This window comes from Apteryx mantelli, chromosome 4, assembly GCF_036417845.1.
Source record: "Apteryx mantelli isolate bAptMan1 chromosome 4, bAptMan1.hap1, whole genome shotgun sequence".
In the NCBI taxonomy this organism is placed as follows: domain Eukaryota; kingdom Metazoa; phylum Chordata; class Aves; order Apterygiformes; family Apterygidae; genus Apteryx; species Apteryx mantelli.
The window spans coordinates 29,134,862-29,162,040 of NC_089981.1; the positions used below are offsets into that span (position 1 = coordinate 29,134,862).

The window sequence follows — 27,179 nt, forward strand, 5'->3', positions numbered from 1 at the left end:
GGACGGTTTCTTAACTGGTATATCCTCATGCAGAGTCATTAACTCCAGCACACCTACAGATGGTTCTGTCTGGCTGAGGCCCTGGCTGCACCGGGTCTAAGGCACGATTCACTGCTAGGTTTAGAGCTTAGCTGTAGTGCTCAGCCCTCTTCCCCTGGGTTTTGCTAGCAGGGTTCCAACAAATTGCCTTTGCACTATGCAAAGCATCTTAAAACCATGATGCTGCCTGCACCAAGCAGGCTACTCAAGGGAAAAAATTTTGCACTCAGATGAAGCATGTGAAAAACGTGTTAGCTTATAATGGAGTGTAAGCTTAGTGCTTGCATACACAGGACATTTGGAGACTACTGTCAAGGTTTGCATGAGGAAACAAGATTTAGTTAATGAAAACATCCAGAATAAGCTTCGGTTCTGGAATACATATTCTTCACTGAGCATCTAGCATAGTTTACCACTGTTACTCTTTTAAGGACAAACAAACCGACATGCTGATTCGTCTTATTATTTAGTAATTTTTAAGTGTGCTCCTCCTCATTTTCTGCTGACTTTGTAAGTTCCCAGACTATACTTTCTGCCTTGAAACAGATGGAAGAGCTGATCTCAGTGTCCATCTGGGGCTTCCGAAGTATAAGAGGAAGAGAAAAGAAAAGAGGAATGATACTTTGGCACCAGAGTCAGCATAAGAAAAGACGCCAGGAGCTTCTTCACTGAGGCAACAGACAGTAAGGAAGAGGGGAAAAAGAAAAGAAGAGGGAGAGAAAGAAGGTGTACAGAGGGAAAAGAAATAAATCAAAAGCATGAAAAGCATGGCTGATTTTGCTCAGAACACACTATACTGGAAGTGGTTCAAACAAAAAAGGAGAAGGACTTTCCTAGCAAGACTTCCTCATATAAGCAACCTCTGCAACCTCTACAGTTGTCACAGGGAAGTCCTGTCATCCCAAACAACTATTGCTAGAATTATGGCTGGGAAGGAGCATGGTTCATGAGGTCAGTGAAGCGCAGAAAGTTTGCAGCCCTCTAATGCTTTGCTTATGGTGCACTTCCTACCAGGAAAGCACTTAACTCCTGAGCTATCACTCTAACTTGCTTACCTGCATTTTTATACTCATACCTGGCATCATCTGTTCCAGACCTTCTTGAAACATCTCAGTCTTTTTCAAACTACATTTTCCTTCATTTAACTTAAAGGTTACGCTTATCTTGATGGCTGAGGTATCTTCAAGAAGAAATAATGGCATGTTATTTTCAAAAATTACTAGAAAAGTTGGATAACCCTAATGTCACATCATAATGATGACTTCAAAAAATGCTGATAAAAAGTGAAAAGTGGTCATCACAGAAGACCTAAAGAGATGCCAGCTTCTTTCTGCTGTGAAGCTGGTTCACAACTGGAATTGGAACAAAGTGTGATTTTTTATTTTATTTTATTAAACTGAGATCAAGTCCAGATCTGCTACTGGGTAAATCAAATAAAGGCTGGATGAAATCAAAGGAAATACTTTAAATAAGACAGTTTAAAAAACGGTTTATTTTTATATAAAATAGTACCTTTTATCCATTTAGTTTCAAATGTTTTCTAAACTTTGCTGTCCAACAACTCAACCTATATATACACACATTGTTTGTCTCCAGTGCTGTCTAATTTGGGTGTCTAAAAACAGGCACGACACTCCAGGCCCAGCTGTTCATTTCACTACTGATCCTTTTCACTTTTCTTATTTTTAAGTCTTAGCTTAGGTAATGCTGATGAAGCAGTATAAGGAATATTGGAATTTCCTGCTGTAATCATGAATTGTATTCATTTACTTACAAAAGAAGAGGAAGAAAAACAGAGTGAGCAACATAGAGAGGGAAAACAGACAGAAAGTTAACAGTACACCCCTATCTTTCAGTGGTCTATTGAAAGAAATCAGTCAAATCATGCAACAGGTAAATCTAGTAATTACCCAGCCAAGTGGATGTATTTGTATTTTGCTGCTTTTTCTTAAGCTGAGAAGAGCTGCCACAGGTAAGGGTGTAGGCATCTTGTGTTCCTAACAGACAGACCATACAGACAGTAAATACACAGGCTCTATGCATAGACTGAAGACCCCCATGATATACAAGACATTTTTAATTTGCTGATCTGAATCATCAGCTTCACGTTTTTCAGTTATGATACCCATAAAATACTCCGAATTAGTTTGTCTAAGCAATTAAAGGGTTCAGGAAGAAAAGAAGCATGTGCCCCACAATCACCGACCAAGCCTGTGTGCTGTGTCCTGCCCCCGCAGAGGGGCTGTGCAGGCAGAAGCTCGGACCCCACGCAGGGCTGGAATGCCTTCACACCATTCAGCAGCAGGTCTCGGGGCCAATTAAGGAATGGCCCAGGGAGCACAGAGAATTCTGCCCTGTCCCCTCCAGCTTAAAAAAGACAGTTGTCATGAGAAGGGAATCTGAGGGTAAAGTGTTTATAAAAGACAGGGAAAGGGGGGCTTCTTGGGACACTGACAGGGATATAGCCCTTCATCTACAGTGAAAGAGGAAAGGTCCCTGTTGATTGTCTGTTTCTTGGGGCTTCCATGAGGGTTAGGAGGTTTGCTACTCTTGTACTCTCTACAGAATCACATGCTTGTTTTTGTTCTTCTTGACTTACCAGAAACTACCTGGACATCCGATGAGCAGCTTAAGAAGCATCTATCGCTCCCACCACTCTTAATGCAGTGCAGCAATACCTTGGGTGACATATTATCAGGCAGGGGCTCCTTTATCTCTAAAGAGGATAAAACAAACACTCACGGGAAAAGTAAAACATCTGCATACACCCTACTAAGAAATGGGTGTGCAGCTGCTTATATAGCTGGTATCAGAGAGAACCCATGCAATTCTGTATAGAATTAATTCTGTATGGAGAAAAAAGGGAAGACAGAACAAAAATCACAGGAGGGTCGCACAACATAAGTCATTTCCTTTCAGGTAAAGCTATCATCAGCAAACTTTCTCATGCAGGGAAGCAAAAGAAAATAGAAAAATGAGCTAGATAAAAACACAGGAAAGAAAGCAAAGTCCCTCAAAGTATCTCCTGTTTTTGTTGTTGTTGTTTTGTTTACTTGTTTTTTTTACCAGTTTCAAATTCAGTATCATCATGCCTCATTAAAAAGTAAAGTAGAATACAGGGAATGATGATCCATGCCACTTCACTGGAGAGATCAAGATTTTCAGATTTGACTATAACTGCATGGCTGTCAGACACATCAGGAGTAGAAATGTATACTTGCTATGCACCTTACCAACACAGTCCTTTTTATTCCAGTGTAATTTGTAGTTAGAGTGACATAGGCATTCATAGTCTCCCGCTGTGTTCACACATATCTGTTGGCAACCACCGTTGTTGATGCTACATTCATTAATATCTATAGAACAAAAGTAAAAATACTCTTAAAGTAATTCTTGCTGAAGTTCTGCATTCCAATAAAGACCACTGTACACAAAAGCTGCTTAGTGGGCAAATGCTGCTTAGTGGGGTTTGGGAAAGATTCCGGGAATGCTATCTGGAATCCCACTTTGAAATAGTTATGTTTTCATAGAAATCCTTTGCTAAATGTCAAAATGGATCAAATGTTGCAGGAGGGGAGACGGTAGGTACGCCCTTAATTCGCATATTAAAAAAAGATCCAGCCTCAGCAGTCTGATAAATTAACCCAAAGGAAAGGAGATCAAATCAAATCTGCATTGTACTGTGTCTGGTTAACTAATATTTCAAATTTGGAAAAAAACAGATGACATGGACAAGATTCATGCTGACCAATCCTCCAAACATTCAGATAGATATACCACTACATCAGAACACTATTTGACTCCAAAGAAATGCAAGTGGGCAAATAACACCATTGTATCACTATTGTCCCTTCTAGTCAATTAGTCAATTTTAGGGGCCTTGCCAGTAGTTGCTAATAGGAGCAGAAACTACCCACAACACAATATATTCCTTTGGTGAAATCTTGCTTGATGATACAGAATATACCTGACATCATGCCACCCCAAACTCTGTGGGAGCAGAAATAAATAGGCAGTTCCCTCCCTTACTACTTCTAGGAAGCCTTTGGGACCTTTGGCTGAATTTCTGGGCTAAAAGGGTTGTAATCAGCAGCACAAAGTCCAGCTGGGGGCCAGTCCCTAGTGGTGTACCCCTGGGGTCAATACTGGGGCCAATGCTACTCAACATCTTCATTAACACCTACATGATGGGATAGAGTCTCAACAAGTCTGAGAATGATACAAAATGGGGAAGAGTGGCTGATAACCAGATGATTGTGCTGCCATTCAGACAGACCTCGACTGGCTGGAGAAATGGGCAAAGAGGAACTTCCTGAAGTTCAGGAAAGGGAAATGCGGAGTCCTGCCCCTAGGGAGAAATAACTCCCCAAGCACAGGGGCTGACCATCTGGAAAAAAAGCTTGGCAGGAAAGGACCTGGGAGCGCCAGTGGACAACAAGTTGACCATGAGCCAGCAATGCAGCCAAGAAGGCCAACAGCCTCTTCAGCAGTGTGAAGAAGAGTGTTGCCAGCAGGTCAAGGGAGGTGATCCTTCCCCCCTATTCAGCACTGGTGAGGCTACATTTGGAGTGCTGTGTCCAGTGCTGGGCTCCCCAGAACAAGACAGACATGGACATACTGGAGTGAGTCCAGCAAAGGGCCATGAAAATGATTAAGGCTTGGAGCTTGTGACATATGAGGAGAGGCTGAGAAAGCCAGGATTGCTTAGCCTGGAAAAGAGAAGGTTCAGGGGGATCTTATCAATGTGTATAAATACCTGATGAGGGGAGTAAAAAAGACTGAGCCAGACTTTTCTCAGTGATATCCAACGAAAGGACAAGAGGCAGTGGACACAAATCGAAATACAGGAAATTCCATTTAAACATAAGAAAAAAAAACCTTCTGACTGTAAGGGTGATCAAACACCGGCACAGGCTGCCCAGAGAGGATGTGGAACCTCCATCCTTGGGGATACTCAGAAGCTGACTGGATACAGCCCTGAGCAACCTGCTCTAGTCAGCCAGCCCTGCTCTGAGCAGGGGGTTGGACTAGATGATCTCCAGAAGTCCCTTCCAACCTCAGTGATTTCCAACCTCAGTGATTCTGCAACTTCAGTACTTTTGTGACTCTGCTTCTCAGGTCCACCCTAATGACTGCTTCCCATTCCTCCCCCCCCCCCCCAATAGCTTTATGGCAATTATACATAAACCTACAAAGCTGCCACCATGGAATCCCCTGTGAGCCCCAGTGAGTCCTAGGAAGTTTGTGCAACTGAGGGTACCCCCTTCTACCTACACTTTTCTCAATGCAAATTCTTATCACTGCTCTTCCCAGCTCTTATCACTGCTCTTCACCTCTTCCCTCCTCTAGAGAGGCGATCATTTAGTAGAAAATGCTGTGAACCAGATTATGAAACTGACCTGATTTCAGGAATAAAATATGCAACTAACAACTGAGACAGCAGGGGTAGGAAGGAGCAGCAGAGGAATGATGGAGAAAGAAGACAATGCCTTAAACTGGTACTGCTGCCTAAGATAGCACAAAATCAAACCAAATCTTTGGATTTGATTGACCTTTTGGTAGGACATTGTGAGCAGTGGCATTCTACTGTCTCCAGCACTTATTGGCTTCTTGAATATAGGCCAGAACATATATACTCAGTACACCTACCAGCTTTGATACAGCCTGTGATTGCCAGTAAATGAAGGACTTTTTGTGGTACAAGGATTAACATCTTCTGCACAGCAATATAATAGGAGGCAGAGGATTAGTACCCAAGCAAAAAATTGCAGTCCTTTCCTTCAGTAGTGGCCAAAAGAAGTGGAATTAACACAGAGAATGAGGAATTCTTCTTTTGGCAATTAGAACATGTGAACAGTGTTACTCCCTATCCAATCAAATAGGTTCCCCTGGAGTAAAACCAACAGCAGGATAAAACACAGTGATGTTGTATCTTTATAATCTTCTTTGCAGCTTCTCTACAGGCAGAGGTTAGAACAGACCAGGCACACAGAGACCTCTGAACTGTTATCTCCAAGTTCGAGTGTGCTCATTCTGCTTCAGAATAAAATAAGCGTATGTAGTCAGTAAGGTCTTGCCTGGGGCTTATATAAAATAGATTTATTTCCATTTAGTGTCCAGTTGCTGATGCTTTCTCATATTAATTCTGGGAATTTGTAGCAGCAATATTCACACTTGACACACATTTAGCTTCATATCAACATTTTCCTCTCTTTCATTGAGCTCTTCTCATAAGAGAGAAGTAAAATATTTAGGACTGTGATTCTTGGCCAATGTAAATCAGTCTTACTGCATCAATTAAATATCAATAACATCACATGAGGATTTGACATATACAAAAGAACCACCTGCAAAACCGTAATTCTCTAAGTCACTCAGAGCATTCTGTTATTAAAACCCTATGCCACTGACTTTTCAATGAAATTGAGACTTTGTATGTGAAAATCTGTCAAATTACGGCATTCAAACCTAGGTGCAGAATGCATCTGTTTGTTCTAATAGTCACAGATACTTTCTGATGCAAGGACGGAAGGGAAAATCATCTGAGCAAAGACTTTTCACTTTTGCTGTGTCCCCTTATCATGGCAAAGGGTAACATTTGCTGTATATGCCTACTGCACATGCATAGACATATGTCTTGCCCAGACACTAATTAGACCTGCAGCAACAGCACTCTACCAGCATGGCCATAGTATCTTTTTAACTCACCTCCACAATGTGTGAAGCCATATAGGGCATATCCTTTGTTACAAGTACATTCAAAGGTGCCTGGATGATTGATGCACGTGTGGTCGCATGTCCGTTCAAAAGAACATTCATCAATGTCTGCAAGTTTTAAAGGGATACATTAGTATCTTTTGGCCTGTCAAGGCAGTACTTACCAGCTAGCTAAGCTGGATGCAGAGATGCGCAGATTTATGTAAACTAAGCAAATAGTCTAACATAACGAAACAACTTTTAAGAGAACAGTTAGTTTGCCAAACAAGCTTTTTCTTGGCAAACCTGAAAACTGCTGTTATGTTTTTAACAGTTACATTTAAAATAAATTCTTTCCCTTCTTTGGGGAAAGAAACATGTCAGCAGAAACTCATTTCTTTAAGCAATGTCCAGGCAAGGTCTGCAGGAAACAGATTTGCCAAAAAACCCCTGCCTTTATTTTTTCCCCATCAGTGAAAACATAGTGCCAAATTTTTAACCCTACAGTAATACACAGGCCTGATGTAAGTCTGCTGAAAATCACTCCCTTCTGAGATACACCTGAAGACAGAGGACTGGAATAATTTGGTGGGGTTTTTTTCCCATGGATCCCACTACACTGCATATTGAGACTTCAGTGTCGGTGTCTAAAACCTGCTGAGATATCCGTTTTCCCCAGTGAAAATTTTCTTTGGCAATATAATCATTTTGCATACATCTTCTTTGTAAAATATAGTTAGTATAACAAGCTAATCATGATCTCAGTGAATTGAATGGTAAAATGACAAAAATTTCCATTACCTTCTTAGGCCCTACATGTTTATTACACGATCAAAAGCATCTAAATTTCTATGAGCACATTAAGCATGCTATATAAAAATGTTCCCAGATAAAGAAAAATTCCCACCAACATCATTGAGACATTACTTCTTTTTTTTTTCTTTTTTAAAAGATTCAGACCCACTTCAAGACACCACTTTGAAAACAATCTAGGGAAAGTCACAGAAGCGAGAGAGACAAAACGGAGGTGTAAACATCTAAAATAAATTAATAAGCAGCTTCCACATAAAAATCTTGAAAAACCCATGCTTCTATAGTAAGTTTGCTTTCTATAAATAGTTGTCCTTCTAAGTCTGATCTAAAAAGGATGAGAAAGCACCAAACACCAGGGTGAAATTTCTTCTTTGGTAGTTGGTTCGATTTTCTGAAATTCAACACTAAATGTCAGCTGTTTGACTAGGAAATTCACTTGCCCAAGTGACTGACCAGCTTTACATTGTTATATACTGTAGTTTTGACAAAACCACAAAGATCATTTTGATAATTACTTTTTAAATGTACTTCAACAGCCTAAACAGGTTTGCTCCCTCTATATGTACAAATCATTATACAGAAAACCAAACATGCATTGCCAGCCTCATGGGGAAATCCATGTCATCTTAAAAATCAAGTGTTTCTACAGTGTTTTAGGGAATAGTGAATCCAGTTTATGTCCACAGGCCTACGATTTCATAGATCACATGATATTGCTTTTTTTTTTTTTTTTAAATAATGAATCATTTAAATGTCCCATTAAGAAAAAAAATTTTCATTGCAAATGGTGAACTAGTCAATAAGACAGAGAGATACTGTCCTTATTCCTCCTTGTAAATTATTTTAGGATCATTAATAGATGGAAAAAAGTGTGTCATCCTCTTAAAGAGCTTTCTAACATGATGCTATCTGTATTGCCTCCAGATAATAGTTCACTGTGTCATTAAACATACCTCGTACCATAGTATCAAGCCAACCTGATTTACTCAGCAGCTGCTTTAGAAAGAAAAAACCTAAAGCATGGAAATTATTCTGGAGTCCATTATCACTTCATCAGTGTAGTAGGTGTCCAAGCCAAGCTGATTTGTCCTACTTTTATTGCCTCCCCAGTGCACATACCTTGACAAGATTTCTCATCTGTTAATAATTTAAATCCTTTTCTGCAGCTGCAATCAAAACTGCCAACAGTGTTTTTACAGAAATGATCACAGCCTCCATTATTGGACTGGCATTCATCAATATCTGTAACAAAAAAAGCATTTCAGCAAGTGAAGAGAGTACATTCAAGACAGTTTCACTGCCAGATCCAGAAGACAGTCACGTCCAATTGGTTGGAGAAACAAAACCTAGCAAAACAACTACAAATCTCAAGGAAGTTCAGATCCAGCTCCAAAAATGATCGCGCCCATTTAGCCCCATGACAGTGTTATTTGCTTTCATTTAACATATCGCTGTCAATTACATTTGGGCACATGTATTCATAGAAGAACACCTCCCTAAGTTCTGTTTGGAAATATGTTGACTTAAATGTTCCCTAAAAGATTTTAGCTTTTTAAAAATTCTCTTGCAGTCTCCTCTTCCTAAGCCCTGCAGAAATCTCAGGCAGAGGAGACTTTTTGAGCCACCCTGTCCTTTCCACACCAACACTGGACTGAGCATTGTGTAATTTTAATTGTCAGGCATGGAGATTCCAAAATTTTTGCCTGGCAGAACAGCCTAACATCTAACTATTGGAAAACATTCTACATACCACCTAAAAGTCCCTTTGCTCATTTCCAGTACTCTAATTATCCTTAGAGCTGCTTGGACCAGCATAAATAATTCCACTCATACTTCTGTGTTTACACTCTCATGTTCGCTTACAAACTTTTGTAATACCCAGCTGACTGTGGGTAATATACAGACTATGGGACTGTATGCCTATAAAAACATATATCCCTACATCTCCCAATACTCACCTCTACCATACTACAGATCTGTATTACTGCCTCCCACCCCACCTCTCCCAAATAAGGCCATCGGGGGGGGGGGGGATGGGAGGAGGCAGAACAGCAGAGATGCTCTGCGTTTGATGCATTTGATACAGTGGAACATCCTTACAAATAAACCATGCAGTTTCACCTGGCTGCAGTGCTCTCTCATATCTAATTATGCCCACCGGTTTTTCTCAGGGCACTGGATTACTTTCACTCGGAGATAAATACACTTACAGCAAGGTGTTGGTATGTGCATGTCCACAAGTACAAAACTCACCTTTACATGTCTTCCCGTCAAACTGGAGTGTGAATCCAACAGGACAGCTGCAGTGAACTCCGGTCGATGTATCTTTACAAGTACGATCACAGCCACCATTATTTACTGCACATGTTTCTAGCAGACAAAATAAGGCTAAAGTTTGCTCAGGGATATTATAAGGGAAACAAGAAATATCATGTGATACAAGGCATGGTTCCAGGCATACTGCTATTTGGCCACACTTAGCCTAGTACACATGAGCAACTACTAAATACATGTGTTGGCAAAATCCCTCCCTCAGCTATTCCCATTTTTTTGTGGAGACTCTACAGACTTGCACATTCTCTCTGGATACTCTTGCCCTTAAATGCAAATTAAAGTCCCACCTCCCTGATGATGAATCTGTTCCTGTCAGTCTATCTCCTTATGCCCACACTCAATCCTGACCTGTTCTTCTGACACTTCCTACCAATGCTTGGACAGCTGGTTACACTCAGCATTACTAAAACAGATATCTTAAATTCCTCCCTACCCACCATCACATGCTACCTGTGCTCTCAGTCACTGTGGATCACGCCCACACTGGGTCATTCTTCAGGCTTGTAGCCCAGGTGCCATCTTAAATCCAAACGTTCTTCTAACTTCCCGTATGCAAACTATGTCTAAATCCTGCCAAACCCCTCCAGGGAACACCCCTAAAATGCAGCCCTTCCTATCCAACTAAACAGAAATAACTTGCACTTTGGCACTCATCCTCTTGTTCCTCAGTCAGTCTAACAACCTTTTCTCTGTCTGGACAAATGCAACTTTATCCAGAGTATATTGATTCTGACAGCTGCTATAAAGATCATTTGTCTGTTTTCTTTTTGAAATCCTCTCTTTGCACCTCTCCTTTGTCCTCTTGTTCTCTGCTTCATCAAGTATATGCTACTTATTCTCAAGTTCTGAGACTTTTACTGGTTTATTCCATCTCATCTCTATCATCTCATGTTCAATATTGGGAGACTGCATCCAACCTCCACTTGAAGACAGAGTGCCTCAACTTTCTTCTTTTTACCATAGAAACTTAATGCTCTCGAAAATGAGGCTATTGATTTAGGTGTCTAAATATGGATTTAACAGCCCAGTGCTAGGCTCTTCCTCAGCCTCCACACTCTTCGCCTCTTCTATGGTGATTACCAACAAGCACAGTAAGTCACCCTGACTACCTGGAATAAGGGCTTTTAGAGAAAGACATGCACTGATCCAGCTGCCCTGAGACAATCTGTTTCTCACGCCAGTGCTTTCCCAGTAGTAACAGACCCTTGGAGGCTTGCATTCTGGGCCAGACGTGAACATCTTGGTGAAGAATGAAATGGCGATGTATCTTAATATGCCTTTCCAGACACAACCAGCCACTGGGCCCAATTCTCCTCTTCCATGCAAAAGAAGCAGCTAAAACACTGCATCCCTCACCATTGGTTGGTGAAAGCAAGAGCTCAGAAGAGATGTTATTGCATTCCCCAGATGAAGTAGAAGCATGGAAACACAGGTACTTTGAAAGCAAGTTCCTAACACTTTGTACTGACAATCACAAACAATTGATAAGGCTTCTTATATATTATAGAATAATATTTCTTCCTTAAAAGGAAATGGAGGATCTCCCAGGCAGAATTCATCCCAGAGCCCTGATGGTTACATTAAAAAGTAATTCTTCAATATAAAAGGTTTTAGCAAACAGCAAAATTATTTCAGATAGGCACTTTTACCCATGAGCAATCGTCGCTTTACCCTCTTGTCCACATCAGCTCCTGATGTAGTGTTCCCCTCAGAAATTTCAAGAGAAGCATCCTCCCTCTCTGTAAGACAGACAGAAAGGGCAAGTGAGTAAAGGTGCCCTGACCAGAAACCTCATCTGATATTCAGGGAAGAGAAGGGAGGAGATGGGAGGAAAAGGAGCATGAAAACCCTTCAGTCAAATCCTTCAGTCAAAACCATGAGAATATTTTGCTTTCATTTTCTTCTTAACAACTCATGTGTTTGCCCCAGTATTCTTAAGCCTGACAAAACAGAAAATGTACTAGAGATGTGGTGAACAGCAGCAAGATGAAAGACCTAATCGAACTGTCATGAATTGCTATGTAAGAGCACACTGTCATCATCTATCACAGACTAATGCAAGGACTGGCCAGTTATACCTGAGTATTGATTTCCGTCAGCAGGCAACAAACTCTTCCAGAGACTGGAAGAGCTACAGGTCTTAAGTTTTTTCTTTACTGGATAACTGCCTTGCAAAAATTATATTTTAATTGAATTCAAAGTCCTGAGTTTAACACAAGCACTGCTTGGTTACACTCTCTGGCCTGTGTTATACAAGAAACTCATTCTAAAATATCCTAGAGGAGAAGGAAATCTTCTTTGATTAGTGACAGGCCTGCTAGTGCTTGAGAGAGACCAGCACTAATTACAGGCAACAACTTATACAAGGAAATATTTTTTCTTCATGGCCAGAGTCTTAGCACAGCTAAAGCAGACAGACAGCAGCCCCTAAGGGCAGCTTGGGATTCCCCTGCTGTAAAGGTATCTAAAATTAACACAACTAGCTGTCCCCCTGCTGCAAGCCTTTTTAATGCCTGGTTCTCTTTTGCATGCTGTGGACCGGCCCATCCAGTCAACAAAACAGTTCCCACCATCTTCATTTCTGGAGATGGTGACAGGAGCCAAATCGCACTTTCGGCTCCCTCAGCTCAGAGGGTACAGCAACATGACCAGAGTCGCCTTTCTTCTGCACTGATATCCTGTAGCAAGCACAAGTTGTCTGGACCCACTGAATTCCCTTGTGCTCAAGCAGGTTTCTTAGTTCCAAGTTCCTTGATGCTTTCTGCCCGTACTATTAAGAGGAGTATCAATCATGCATACACAGCAATGCCACAACACTCTAGTCATCTAGCCATCAACAGAAAAGTACTTCTCTTCACTGTATACTGACCCAGGCAGGTTTTCCCATCCACATGCATGATGTACTTGGGGTGACATCCACAAATAGGCCCATTATCAGCATCATCACACGTATGTTGACAGCCACCATTTCCATGATTACATGTTACTAGGAAGAAAATATATGTTACATCTCACAAGTACTTCCAGCATCTTTGAAAGACCATGTCCAACTTTGTCCTTGTTTGGCCATCCAACACACCTTCCTAACATGCCTCCTTCCCTCAAGGACTCTGTGGTACTAAAACAGTGCGGAGTTCTCTTGTGTAGCTGAACTTCCTACAATCATGAATCATAGTGCAGCTCCCAAACTACAGATATTTTTGCAATGAATAGATTGGCGCATTAGTGTCCTGCCGAGCCACCGATTCTGGTTTAATTCAAATGTACACAATTTAGGTATGTCATCCCAATTTAACTATAATATACAAAATCCTAAACCACTGCAAACAGAACACTATTTGTTCAGTTTAGGAAGCCATAAGAATATGCAGAATGTTGCATACAAATGCAGCTCCTCTGGTTCTTGGACAGCTCAAATCCTGGTCGGCATTCACAGGCAACCCCTCCTTTGGGCGTTTCTCTGCAGATGTGGGCACAGCCATGATCTTTATTCATGCAGCTCATACCTTCTGCAAAACAAGACAAGTGCAAGAGCATCAGCATCCTCAGCATCTCTGTGTGCAGGCAGCAGCCAGATAAAAACATCAGTCCAATACACACACAGCAAACCACCTGTTACTTCTGGGAAGGCTCTACAGTGTTAGGACAAAAAGCATCAGTTGACAGACAGGAAACGTAAAAAGTCCAACCCTGCAAAGCCAGTGCCCCCCCCATCCCCCCAGGCCTTGTCAGCTCTGATCTTTTATGTTCCCATGTCCTTTGATTGCAAAGTCAAAATGCAACATCCCTAGATTTGTAGAGCACCTGCATTCTCATCTGGTCTTCTCAGTCAATCATATCACTATTTATAAAACCTCCCGATTCCTTTTACAATAACTGCAAGGTGGCTGACAGCTGGCAAGATCAAAGCCTAAAGTGAAGTTCTTAACTCCCTGCTTAAAAGAGCTGCCACCAGGCACAGCAATGCCTAGGCCAGAGACACAAAAATCATCCCCATTTCAATTACTGGCCTACAGAGCAGATGCCCCAGCAGTGACCAAGTGACCAGGCAGACATGCAGGTTGTACCTATGCTGTATCTTAACTTTCTTTTGTTTGTACCATTGCATTTTCATTTTTTCCGATTTCAACAAATACCTCTCAAAATAACCCCACTTGGGATTATCACACTTTTCTGTATCTCTGCGTGGCTCTCTAGCTGGATAGAATTTAGTGCACACCAGTGCCTACTGAAACGAAACAAAAAAGCAGTGTGACACTAGTGACTTTCCGCCTTTTGGTTCACCTCATAAAAGCATCTTGTCATTTTTGTCTCAGAGTTACAAGTTCTTCACACACCAGCACTCAATCACTTCCCAGTGTCTTGCCTGGCCCTTGCAAAAAGTTAGAGCCAAGTAAGCAGAGAGAAAGTGTTCCTAGAATTATTGTAAAAAACACTTTCACCTTGTTCAGTGGTTCAGCTAAATCAATGCCTTGGCCATTGGCAAGATCATAACACGCTTTGTACACACACAACTTAAAACCACACAGCAGCTGGCTGAGTTATCAAACCTGATCTTTAGGCCAAAATAATAGTTTCCTTCTAATAGTAGACCATGGTACACCTCAAATTCTTGCTGAAACCTTCTATATTGCTACAGAATTGGGAAAGAAGAGGAGACTCGAATGTTCCACTCAGGTATATTGAGAGCACACTTTTACTATCAAATGCACCAAGGCTGAGCATTTGGCTTTTACAAGACAACATGTTACACCAAAACACTCTTTCTTCTTGACAAAAACACTTAATGTGAGTACACTTAGATTCAGTGTACTTAGGCTATGAGGATTTAACACACTGAAGGTCTGATCCTGCATTAACTGAATTAACTTCCACTGAGTTGAGCAGAAGCAGGATCAGACAGAGAATGAACAGGGTGACCATGCTGCTAAAAAGGGACCACATGAACAATTCCACACTCTATATGTTTTTAAAGCATATACAGCCCCCTTTGCAGCCCTATTACTAATTGAAACAAAATACTATATTGGCAAGTAGAGGTCAGCTCTTCACCATTATTCCATTACACTTCAGTTAGGTCCTTACTCTGTGCACAGCTATTCTCACCATCCCAAGCACAGGCTACAGTACTCTTCCTATATTAAGGAAGCTTTAAGCAACAAAAGAATGGACGTTGCAGAGCCTAGATTATTTTGCTCTACTGGCTTTTTGATTCCTTTCCCACAGAGAGAACTCTGTAGAAGTCTAACAAGACAATGACACTTCAAATCCTGCAGCATGCAGAAACAGCCCAAGAAGCCCACGTGAAAGCTGTCATCCATTATTGTGCTGTCAGTCAAAGAACGGGGCAATCCATAAAGATCACAAATTGGCCTTATTAACTCCTGTGGTTTTGTGACATTTCTGCCCTTAAACATGCAATATGATCTGGTCTGTTAACTCAGAGGTGTTAGAAAGCATTAAGAGAATTAGCAGCTTCGTTTCTGTTAACAAAGTTATTTTTTGTCTCTACTGAGCCACCAAAGGGAAAACTGTTCAAAGCAGGTACTTTGGTAAAGTTCACTGACATCAGACAAATGGTTCAAATGCTGAATTGGAGATTGTTCAGTTCTGAGTGAGCAGAATTCAATCACTTTTCCACACAAAGCTAAAAATCCACTTTCCAAAACAGGGCCATTGTAATAACAAAGCACATATTGCGTAACAAGATACATGACTGGAACCACCAAAGGCTACCTGACCAAAAAGACAGCATTTGACAGAAGAGAGAGACATCCACATGTTCTAACACTGACTATGAAGCTGCTGCATGTTTCTAAAGGTGACAGAAAATTATTTTCTTCCATTCAGCTCCATTTTATAAGGTTGCGTTACAGAAATGTCAGTGCAACTGTAAATGCTGTGTGACTGCAAACTCCTTCACGGACACAGGGTCTCCCAGGTCACACTGTTCCAATGGCAGATTGTGGTCCAGACCCAAGCCATAAGTAAATTTTTTTCAGATCCCACCAGGCACTTCCCAGACACACAACTTCTCGTGCAGGAGATCCTGCCCTGCTGACACACAAGTTCCCCAAGAAGGACAAGTCTTCTGATGCAGCACTCCCAGCCAAGAGAGCAGAGTCCAGATGCTTCCTGGCCCAGCAGAGCCTGAGCCAGGGTGCTCCCTTCTGATGTCTGGATGTTTGTGAGGTTACCTACCAAACCTTGATGAGATCTGAGCACTCCTATTAATGGCAAGACATAGGCAAAGAGCCAGCATGGTTTATCCCTATCAGGACACAGTAAATTCACCATTTATGCATATCGTCTCTCTTTACGTCTTTGTATTCTTTATCCAGAAGATGTAGGGACATCGGCACCAATCTGCTGAGAACATTAAGGCTCCGGTTAGGACATTTCCAGACAGGCGCTCAGTAGGACAGAGGAAGAGGATGCAATTGTACTGGACCTACCAGAGACTCTCAGAGGCGGTCCTCTGCTAGCCCAAGGTCAAGGAGTACAGCCAGTAGAGCAGGGCATCTCAGAAATGCTTTAGCCTTTTTGCATGCTTTCTATAGCCTTGCATGAAGGCCACATTTTTGCAAAAAGCTTTCTGACTACCACTGTTCTCCACAGGCAGAAAGAGTTCAAGAGCAAGAGCTGAGAGGGCGCCCTGTGCATCAGTCTATGCAGTGATTTCAAATGAGGCCTTCATTTTGCAGGTCCAAATCAGTTCCATTGTCTCAGTCCAAAAAGTAAATAGCTATGGCTCTGTGACATATCACATGAGAGAGTGGCAAGATTTGTCATGAATAGCAGTAGCAGCTGCAAGACATGGTGCATATTTAATAGTGAAAACTCCACGTGTTCTTTTAAATTTTCATACTCTCTAATACGCAGTAAGTTAAACAAACATGGAGACAAGCTGCATGTCCACGGCTGACCTGCTGGCCAGAGCAGCAGCCTCCCAGAATAAATCCTCCATGTATAGATGAAGAAAAGCTAACTGAGACCAGACAGCCAAGGAAAAATTAGAGTTGTGCAGAACTCATCAAGACACACTGAGTTTGTGCCATTTAAGCAGGGCCTAGGCAGAACCATCAAACCTCCTCAAAGCATCTCTCTGTTTTGGACCAACACAATCAGATGAAGATCAACTTTAATTATTAAACTCTCCTCTAATAGCCACCTGACCTTGAGTCTCATGTCACAGTCCTGGGAGAGGCGACAAGGAACCCAGAGGATAAGAGCAGATGGATTTGGAAAGGCAGGTGAGTCTGAGGCATCCCCATTACACTGGCCACCAGGAGGAATACAATAGCCTCAAGCCTCCACATTTCTCCTATTTCAACTCCAGTTCATTCTTCGACTCTGTATGTAAAGGTCAATATTTCAGACCACTAGGAAGGACCTCTCAAGCATCAATGTGTGCACTCACTTAACACAGCTGGGAGACAGGGAAGGAGATATTCCCTTATATTACAGGTAAGAAGTGAAACTGAATAGATGGGTTAGGATGTAGGTGCCAAATGCTATTTAGATCAATGCTATGAGGTCAGCAAGAGGACTAATAAAGGGTGTACTCTACGGGAGGGGCGTATATGTAGCAAAGTAATAGAGAAGACCTAGAGATGAGCAGAAAAGGAGAGAAGACCAAAGTGAGGGGAGACACAGAACAATGAGGTTTGGCTTACAACAGACCTGCCCACCCAAAGAAAGAAAAGACAGGACTCCTGTGGAGTGTGAGAAGAATCATGAAAAAACAGCAACAAGGCAATGACCTGAAAAATATGGCCTTAAAATTAAAAACTACACTTCTGTGTTTTGGTATCAAGAGAGACACATTTCGGGAAAAAACAGTAAGGGTTTTTTTCTTAAAATTGGTTTCCATAAAAATACATTTTATTAAATATTTCTTAGAAAAACATGCACATTATTTCCCTCTTGCTTTTATTTTTCAAAGAAAAAAATGACTAAATTAAGTGGACAAAATTCTTTTTTGCCCAAAAGCAGAAGAGAGGTGGAGTCCAAAGGGACAATTTAGGGAACAAAAAGTAAAGCTAGGAAATACTTCTGCTGTTAGGACAAGTGAGAAGAGAGAGTAGAGCATATTCAAGAAGAGGCAAAGAAGAAAAGAGTTGGAAGCTTTTCCTCTCATGGCATCAGACAAGACGAGGAGTTCAAGCAACTGACTTTTACCCTTAGATTCACCATCCACATATGCACATAAACAAACATTGCTGCTAGTAAGGAAATACGAAAGGAGAAGCATTGCCCCCTCATTGCTGCCTTCTCACTTATTGTCACTCCTGGCTCAGGTCCTGCAGTAGCAAGCTGGGCAATGGCCTGAGAGATCACGATGTATCAGAGCAGGTCCCCAAGCAACCAAGCCCAGTACCAGAGGGGCCAAGAACACAAATTCTTAATTCAAACAGAAGGTCAGTTCAGCTACGTCAGATGACAACCACCTCAGCACACTCATCTCTGGATGGCCATATATGTCTATAAATGCTAATCTCTTTACCATGGGGATTTTTAAAGTGAGATTTGTTTATTCATGCTCAGATTCCTCTTACAGTCATGCCAACGATAAGCTTTAGATTAAAGAAAATTTTGCAGCTTTAAATACTTCTTAGTATGATATTCACTGTACAGTTCAAGGACAACTCCCTGATCTGAGCAACCACTTTAAAGCATTCCCTAAGGGCCTCCAAAATAATTTTGTTCAACCTAATATCTAATTAGGCATCCAAGGCTCTCTGATCTCTCAAAGGTCGCTTCATAAAGGCTTCACTCAAAACAAAGAACAAGATTTGAATACCCTTGGGGCTGACAAACAATAAATCTCTTTACTGAAACCTAAATGGTGTACAGGGAATCTAAAAGGTACCTGAAGGTACTGAAGGTTATTTCCCTGTCACTGAAGTCAGTGGAAATGGTCAGAACTCACTGTTCTGCACTATGTTGCCATTCCCTGGATCAGAAGTTAGCCCAGCTACACAACAGAGCACAAAGTATACTGGGAGTACAGCAGTGCAGCTGTTAACAAAAGCACAACACTACAGACATTAGGGTGAGATCAAAGGGGCAGGCGGGATGTGAAGAGCTTTCTAAGTCACTTAAAAGATCCAGACACATAGTTCCTTTTAAAATGAGTGAAAACTTCAAGATCCCTCCCCATCTTTGAAAAACTCAAACTAAAAATACTTTTGAAGTTGCCATAGAGATTTTGCAGCAAGATTCTGTGAAAAACTCCTGCTCTGTGCCTGGAAGAAAGCAGCCCGTACCTTCTGAGCGGTGAATGCAGGTGTGCTGATTGTCACTTAGGAAGAACCCTTCCTTACAGCGACATTCATAGCTCCCCACAGTGTTGACACAAACATGCTGGCAACCACCGTTGTTGAACATACATTCATCTGTATCTGAAAGAGACAGAGAGAGAAAGAGAGAGAGAGATCAGCTTTGTATCTGCCTCACTACAATGGAAGTCACCACTACAAATTAACACCAAGACCTCATATTGGCAGAGGCCACTCAACATGCAGAACAGACACCTACTCAGCATGTAACTATCCAGACAGCTTAGATACCCTGAGCCAGACCGCTTTTTTTACCACCCTTGGAAAAGTGTATTTTTGTTGCTTCTCTTCCCCTCTTTGCACAGTTTGCCAGATCAGTCACAGGGCTCCAAGGAAATTCTGGACAATTAACCAGGAAGGTGGAGTAGCCTGGGGGAAGCCAGAAGCAGCTGCCCTGGCTGCACCCTCCATCTAGGAGAAGGCACCCTGCTTTGCAGGGCAGCTGGAGACTGTTGCCACTAAGCAAGCTGGCATGTTTACACCTAGGCTGAACATCCATACATGGCTCTGTCTGGCTCGGGGATACACACTTCGGCTTCAAACCCATCCAAGCAACAAGAGGATTTTTTTCAGGAAACTCTGCATTCTGAGGCTAAAATAGAACAAGAAAAATACCAACCTCAAAATCAGTTTGGATTAAATATAAAACTCTCATCTTTCTTCTGACTTTCACTCTAGTTACAAATCACATACCACATCCGATGCTTGGGTTGATTCATTATCCTCCTCCCTCAGCTCTAGCTCATCATTGCTTATATTAAGGATGCTGCTGTGCTGCCTAACTGTGGTCAAGGACAAAAGCAAAAATTCTTGAAATAGTTTAAGTAGTGCTGATTTTGCAATATTCAGAACTTCACCAAAACCAGAGAATATAGGAAGTCTCTGCTTGCAATATAACCAAGAGAAATGAAGAGAAGAAAAATTTCAGTTAAGCCTCTGAATCACAGATGTTCATCCCAGCCTCCAGTTCTTCTGAATTTTATCCCTTAATAATGGCAGATTTTTGTAACCTCTACCAGCAAAGAATTTTCCTACCCCAGTTTTATGAGATGGCAATCTGAAAAGGAAGCAAAAATGCTTAGTACCTTAAAAATGTGATAAAAAACTGCTGAGGCAAAGCACTGGTCTCATTGCAAGTTCAGATGGAATGCCACATTTGCTCTCTGTTCTGTTCATTGTTCCTGTGCTAACAGTACAATGTTTTTAAATTAACGCTTAAGCATTTCTGGCATAAAACAGCTGTCTCCCTCCCCCTCCCCCCCCAAAAGCCTTTAGAGAAAAATAATGTAGCATTACAACAGATTTAATTTCTACTGAAGGCAATGAGTAAGCCAATTGGATGCAAAAGAATGTGACCTGCCATAGCAACAAAAGCGGCTGACATATCTCTATCACAGAAAAGCAGAGTATTTTAGAGCTCTACAGTGATGTGAAAGTGCAAACAATCATGAATAAACAGCCACCATGAGTCTTCAATACTACAGATTTGAACTCCAGCAGATGTTTCTGTCTTACAGACCTTGGAAAGCTTACAGAATACCATCTCTTTCCAACAAGTAATTGTCTATTTGGCTAAAACCCAGGCCCACAGCTGAGATCTTCAAAAATCAGGGTTAGAGGGGGGCAACCATGGTGTGAACAAAGTAAATAAACAGATTAAGAGAGGATGTGATCCAATTTGCTGTATGCCAAAATATTTATTTAAAGTTTACATCACATCTCAAAATTAGCTGGTCAATGATAAAAACTTCATTTTATGTCAGTGACAGTTTTATTTTTAAAAGTCTGCCACGCAATATTGAGCAGCTTCACAGCAATGTAAAATGATCTAAGTTACATCTATATCTAACTGGATCGCAAGCCAGTCAGCAGAAATATGCTCTGGAGGGGCTACTGGATGGAAAGAGAATACACCCTTTGGTGGCATTATAAGAGGCTCACATTTAGCCCTTCATGCTAACCTCAACTGAACTCCACCCTATGTTTACACAAAAAGAAAAATAAGATCCCTTTTCTAATATTTTGAAGCATCAGCAGATATTTTGCTTATCTCTGTGTACTTTCTCTAGTGAAATACTTGGTGACTTCACCCTCTCCTCCACTTATATTGTAACAAAGTTAGTCTGTGCACACAGGCCCCAGGTTCCCACCAGGTGAAACTCAACAGAGTCTCACAGCAGAGCTTTTCTGATTTGTCCCAGCGCAAGATACAGCCCAGGGATGGTTTGATCCCCCACCTGATCTGCCATATGCTAGTGTGAAACATCCCAGCCAAGCTAACTGCAGTCTTGAAAGTATGTTGTGGGAGCAAGTTTCTTCCGACATGGGCATGGAAGTCTGCCAGGGCAATCCACACACAGTGCAGTTGAAGAAAGAAACTGAGCCATCTCTGAAATAGTAAATGGGACAGGTATCAAAGTGCAGGATGGGATACTCAGCTTGGGTCCTGCAAGTAGGACAGCTTCATCCCCATGAGGCTCTGTCCCAGGCCTGTGCCAGCAGGCTGGCAGCTCATGCATTCCTGTACACTGCTGCACTGTGTGCTGAAGAATACCATCACAGTAAAGTCACAAGACCTTGCTACCCATTTCTAAAGATTTTCACCTACTGGTCCACAAAAAGAAGTAAAACCAAACAACCAAAAATCCAAAAAAACAAACCAAAAATCAAAAAAAAAAACCCAAAAAATAACCCTTGTCTTAGTCCCTTTGTACTTCCGTGCCCCTTTATCGTATACAGCTACTATACACTACAAATCTTGTGTCCCTTCCTTACAGCTTACATCCCATGAAAAACTCTGACAGAATAAGAGCGAGAAGTCCATATATTATAGACCTAGATCTACATCTGAGAGAAAAGATTTCTAAGCCCAAAACCAAAGCTGAGAATTGACCTTAAACTAACTTTGGAATGGAAAAGGTAATGATACCACATGTTCCTTTCTAGAAACAATTTTAGCATAATAATAGGTGATACTTCACTCATTTTAATCTGAAGCACTTAGCAAAAATGTGGCACAATTATCCTCTCATTTTACAGATGGGGAAAGGGATTCACTAAACAGTCACCCTGGGATGTCGCATCAGTACCTGGAATTCCTTAATCCTAGGCGTAACATTCTTCTCTAGCTAAGCTGATTCAGCACAGCGTCTTCCACGGATACAGTTAAAGGGTTAAGTTAGCATCGCTGCTTGCAATGTTCATGAGCACACTTCTTACCCAGGCAGTTGTGGCCATCGTGAGCCAACATGAAGCCATCATAACAAGTGCAGCGATAATTTCCTGGAATGTTGAAACACTCGTGCACACAGCCGCCATTGAAGTCGTTATCACATTCATCAACGTCTACAGAATAAAGCAAAAGTCAATATGATGGATGCTTGCTTGAGCATTATAGACAGGTTGTGGTGCAAACGTAAATGTTAACAGCAACTGCTGTCTTAAATCATCATTGTCTTGCAAATAGGCTATACTTGACATATTTCTTGTTGAACGTTTTTAGAAAGTCACAAATTCCTCGAGATTCCCATGTAGTTTTATGTTATAGTTTAAGCTTTCTAAGACTGCTGATTAAACAACAATCTAATTATTAGATCAAGTGATACTCCTAGATGAAAGCAATGCAATCGGCTCTCCTTTGCTTTTGTAAACCAGAAATAAATCAGGTGGCAAGACAAAGAGTATCTTGTTTAAAATCAGCCTGAGGAATAAAATCATCTTCCATATTTTAAACCATTACTTTTAAATTTCCTTCCTGGTCTTAACAGAAATACTTAATGCTTTCACACATAATATCATGTACAGTTTTAGCAACCCTGTCTTGAAAATGCAACTAGATGATTAAGAGGATTCACAGACACACACACAAACAAGACAACAGGTGGGTGGGTGGATGTGCTAACGAAAAAGGTCCTGTATAAAGGCACACTGAGAAGTCAGGTTTTTTTTCTACGTTCTCTGTAAGGACTCAATGGACAAATGTAAAGCGACAGAATAAAAGGGTGACATGATAAAAGTACACAAAATAACAAATAGAAAAGTTAATACCAGCAAGTCATCATCATGCCTCATCAAGGCAGAATTCAATTCAACTGAAAGCTCATACAAACATACATCATACAAGCAATTGATCTGTGGAACTCACTGCTGCATGATATCACTCTCACCAAAAGTCTTCACAGTATTCAAAAAATAGCATGTCCTAATTTGCTTGTAGCGTGGATAATCCACTCCAGAACAGCAAAAGTTAAAGATGATAAATCACAGGCTGGAAAATCATAAGGAGTTGTTCATAAAAAAAAAAGTTCTACCTCTAATGCTGGCAGGAAACTTCTGTGGTTACAGCATCACACGCATTCACATACTGCAATATTTCTTTCCCCCTCCTCAATCTACTAGTCACATTTTGGAAATTAAAAAAAAAAAACAGTATTGCTGCTTTGATCTTGTAAACTATCCCCTGTGTTCCTCCAGCAAACAGTTACATTTTGAGCAGCTGCCAACCCTGAAGCTCAACACCTTCGCTTATACCTGTTATATTTATGAAAGGGGAAATGGCAAGAAGCAACCAAGGACTATGATAAAGCATCAAGTCTCCCGTTTCTGGGTACCAATCCAACCGCAATTAAAAGTGGATGGATACCCATCTATTTTAATACAGCTGGCCAAGGTGAGGGATCTTTGGTGCTGACCAAGATTTTTCAAGCGCAGGAGTATGTAGGACTTCCAAGACATCTTTTATGAAAATGAGATTTTTTTCCCCAGTATCCCTGACTGACATTTGCCTTCATCTTACAGAGAGCAGAAACTGTGCTTCTGCAAGGCAACTGCCCTCCACTTGGCACAAGGAACTTTGGCTTGTTGATTGTACCAGTTTTATAAAGTACTTCAGGACCTTTTAGGAAGGGAAGGAGAGACACAATTACTGGTACAGGCAGAATATTGTGCTTCCATTATTTTACCTTCACATTTCTTCCCTTCACCAGTGTAACCCACTTTGCACATGCACTTGTACAGCTTCAGGGTGTTTTGACAAATAGCATCTGGATGACAGTCATCAAGTCCAAGGGCACATTCGTCCACATCTGTGAAAAGACACCAGATTCAGAAGGAATGTCAGCAGGGGCAAAGTAGGAATACCTGGGCGCATCACTGACGAGGTGATGTAAGGCTCTGTGCGTGTGTGCATGCAGTGCACACGTGTGCATATGCATGTCAAATAAACATGCAGAGACAGTAGCTGAACCTAAATTTGTATTATGGCTGTACCCGCATATAGGTATATTTATGGGGGTGTGTGACTTCAGATAAGCTTGTATTAAGCTTTTTCTCCCACTTGTAAATACACCTACATCAAACCATTAAGGGCTAGATCCTCCATGAGATTTCGCTTACAAAGTTTTACAGAGATGCATCAATCTACAGCAGAAGAAGATATGACTTTCTCTCTCCACAGAAGTATGAAGGAGAGGAAAAAAGTCTGTTAATCTTTCTGGTTAACAAAAAAAATAGTCATTGAAGGAGTTCTTGGTCACAACCATGATATAACTGTAAAGAAGCATGATGACTTTTAAACCAGCATGGGGAGTTTAGAGAAATGTACTTTCAAAGTCACTACCACTCCCAACATATTAAAAGACTGACTTACCATTAAACAGATGGTTAATTTATTAATAATTCTAATTTTTAATATTAAAATAATATCTGATGAGCAACATCGCCAAGTCACCTGGCCAGCCATCACAACACACAGCATACTGACGTAAAATATCCAGGTGGAAACTCCAGAGTAGAGGAAATGAGAAAGAGAAACACCAACAGGAGGAAGCCCTGGAGATGAAGAAGTATAGACAGAAAAAGAAGAGTTATAGGCAGCAGAAGACATCAGCAGAAGTTTTTCATACTGCAGAGAAGGATTCAAACACAGAAAGAGAAAGACTTCCAGTGACTGGTTAAGAGGAAGAGTTGCAGAAGAGCCACCCTGTATCAGTTAAAAAAAAAAAAAGCTAAAATAACAGAATGAACTGAAGAGATATCAGCAGAAGGTGACTACTGGAGTAGTCAACCTTTTTTTTTTTTTTTCTGGTGAGGATCACTTTCTAACCGGGAATTTCAGCCAGCACCTCTCCCATTTACAATTACAGCATTCATCTCTTTCTATTTGCAATCACAAAATATGCCTGTAGGTACTGCACCAGTTGCCAGCTTCGGAAAGTATTCAGGTAGTTTGAACTCCTAATGGAGCTTGGCAGCAGGAAGCACGGCAATGAGCCAGTGCTACATAAGCAGTGCTTTCCTGACGCTCAGGTGCCCGCAGAAACGATAACTGCAATGGGGGCCTGCAGACACAGCCATCAGAAAACAAGGCGAAGGTGAAAAACAGCTGGAGACTGGCAGAATCTGCCTCTCTAGCAAGAAAGGACAGGCATTAAGAAAGGGTAGTGAACTGAGGGGGAGTCACACAGGGAGGGTGCAGGGAATTGCCGAGGGGTCTCCAGCTGGCGGGATTCAGGCGGATGGGGCAGGAGGAAAGGATGGGTAGGGAAGGAAAGCAACTAGGTAGAAAGAAACATTAACGGCATTCGAGCAGCCTTCGTAGCCACACACGGCAGTCTCCCCTCCCCAGCCCGGGCGGGGGGATGCACCTGCCCACAGCAAGGCTGCTCCCAGACAAGAAACGCCAAGGAGGGGTTTCTGCCACGCAGACATCAACCAGATTTGGCACGGCGGCTGTTCTGCGGCTGTGTTTTGCTTTTTACACTAAATCCTTGCGATCCACAGTGCGTGGCAAAGAACAGCAGCAAAAAACAGCGTTAACACATAGAGGCATACATTAATGCACACAGAAAGGAGGGCTAGGAAATTACTGGGCACATAGAAAGAGACTTCCCCTGTAGTGACAGTAGCCTGAGCTGAAGAGAGACCCTGGGGAAGGGAGACTATGAGCAAACATTGCAGCCTTAAACTTGGCAGCGAGGCGGACGCGGAGGAGGCTGCAGGAAGAATTACTGCGTTTATTCCTCGGCGACTGAACGCAGATTAAGCTGTGATATATGCAGGGTTTACGTCCCCGCTTTTTCTGCGGAGGTGAGACGTTAACCAGCTGCCCTGCCTCCGGGATCAACCCGCTCCAGAGGCGGCCCCAGGTGGAAACCAACATTTAAAAGTCACCGGAGGTGCCCGTAGCGGCTCCTCCAGGCAGCACCCCCCCGAGCCCGCTCGCCAACGGCCTCCCGCGGGCCGGCGGCTCCCCGAGACCGCCAACGGCTCCCCGCGCGCCGGCGGCCGCCACCCCGCCAATGGCTCCCGCGCGCCGGCGGCCCCCCGAGAGTTCCAGCGGCCGCCACCCCGCCAACGGCTCCCCGCGCGTCGGCGGCCGCGCCGTCACCCACCCTGCCCGGGTCCTGGTGCCCGGCACCGAGACGCCCGCCGCCGATGCGCCTTTAAAGCGGCCCAGGGCCAGACCCCCCTCGCGGGCACCGGGACCGCCGGGCGGCTCCGCGGGCGGCGGGCGGGCTCCATCCCCGCCGAGCGCGGCTCCTCGAGCGCGGAGCCGGCGCCCCGGGGCGGCCGCTGTCCAGGGCTGAAGGGGCGGCGGCGCCCCGCGGTCACTCACCGGCGAGGGACAGGGCGGCGGGGGCGCCCGGCGCGGGCAGCAGCAGGAGCAGCAGCGGCAGCGCCCGCGCCCCCGCCGCAGCGCGGCGGCCGCCGGACCCCATCGATGGCGCTGCGGCCGCCGCCGGGCGGGAGAGGCGGCGGCGGCGGCGGAGGGAGGTGTCTGCGGGCGCCCGGCCCGCCTCGTACTGACACCGGGGCCAGCCCGGGCCGCCGCGCGGCGCCGAGCCGCCTCCCCGGCCCTGCCCCGGGCCCGCCCGCCCGCGCCCCCGCGGCCCGGCTGCGCTGCGCCCCGCGGGAACCCCCGCCCCGCGGCCCAGCCCCTGCCGCCGCTCCCAGCCC

At 42.9% G+C, this 27,179-nt stretch overlaps 1 protein-coding gene across 1 annotated transcript in view; it reads right to left on the reverse strand.

Moving 5' to 3' along the window:
- Window positions 1-26,941, reverse strand: part of SCUBE2 (signal peptide, CUB domain and EGF like domain containing 2) — a 48,717-nt gene extending 21,776 nt beyond the window's left edge. The window contains exons 1-14 of the mRNA XM_067295344.1: window positions 26,839-26,941; window positions 24,185-24,307; window positions 22,443-22,568; window positions 19,152-19,286; window positions 13,266-13,391; window positions 12,752-12,868; window positions 11,532-11,621; window positions 9,802-9,918; window positions 8,668-8,790; window positions 6,748-6,864; window positions 3,273-3,395; window positions 2,639-2,755; window positions 1,950-2,036; window positions 1,115-1,219 (exon numbers count right to left, since the gene is read on the reverse strand). Coding sequence (XP_067151445.1) covers window positions 1,115-1,219; window positions 1,950-2,036; window positions 2,639-2,755; window positions 3,273-3,395; window positions 6,748-6,864; window positions 8,668-8,790; window positions 9,802-9,918; window positions 11,532-11,621; window positions 12,752-12,868; window positions 13,266-13,391; window positions 19,152-19,286; window positions 22,443-22,568; window positions 24,185-24,307; window positions 26,839-26,941 — 1,609 coding nt within the window. The remainder of the gene's footprint in view (window positions 1-1,114; window positions 1,220-1,949; window positions 2,037-2,638; window positions 2,756-3,272; window positions 3,396-6,747; window positions 6,865-8,667; window positions 8,791-9,801; window positions 9,919-11,531; window positions 11,622-12,751; window positions 12,869-13,265; window positions 13,392-19,151; window positions 19,287-22,442; window positions 22,569-24,184; window positions 24,308-26,838) is intronic.
- Between the last annotated feature and the right edge of the window lie 238 nt (window positions 26,942-27,179).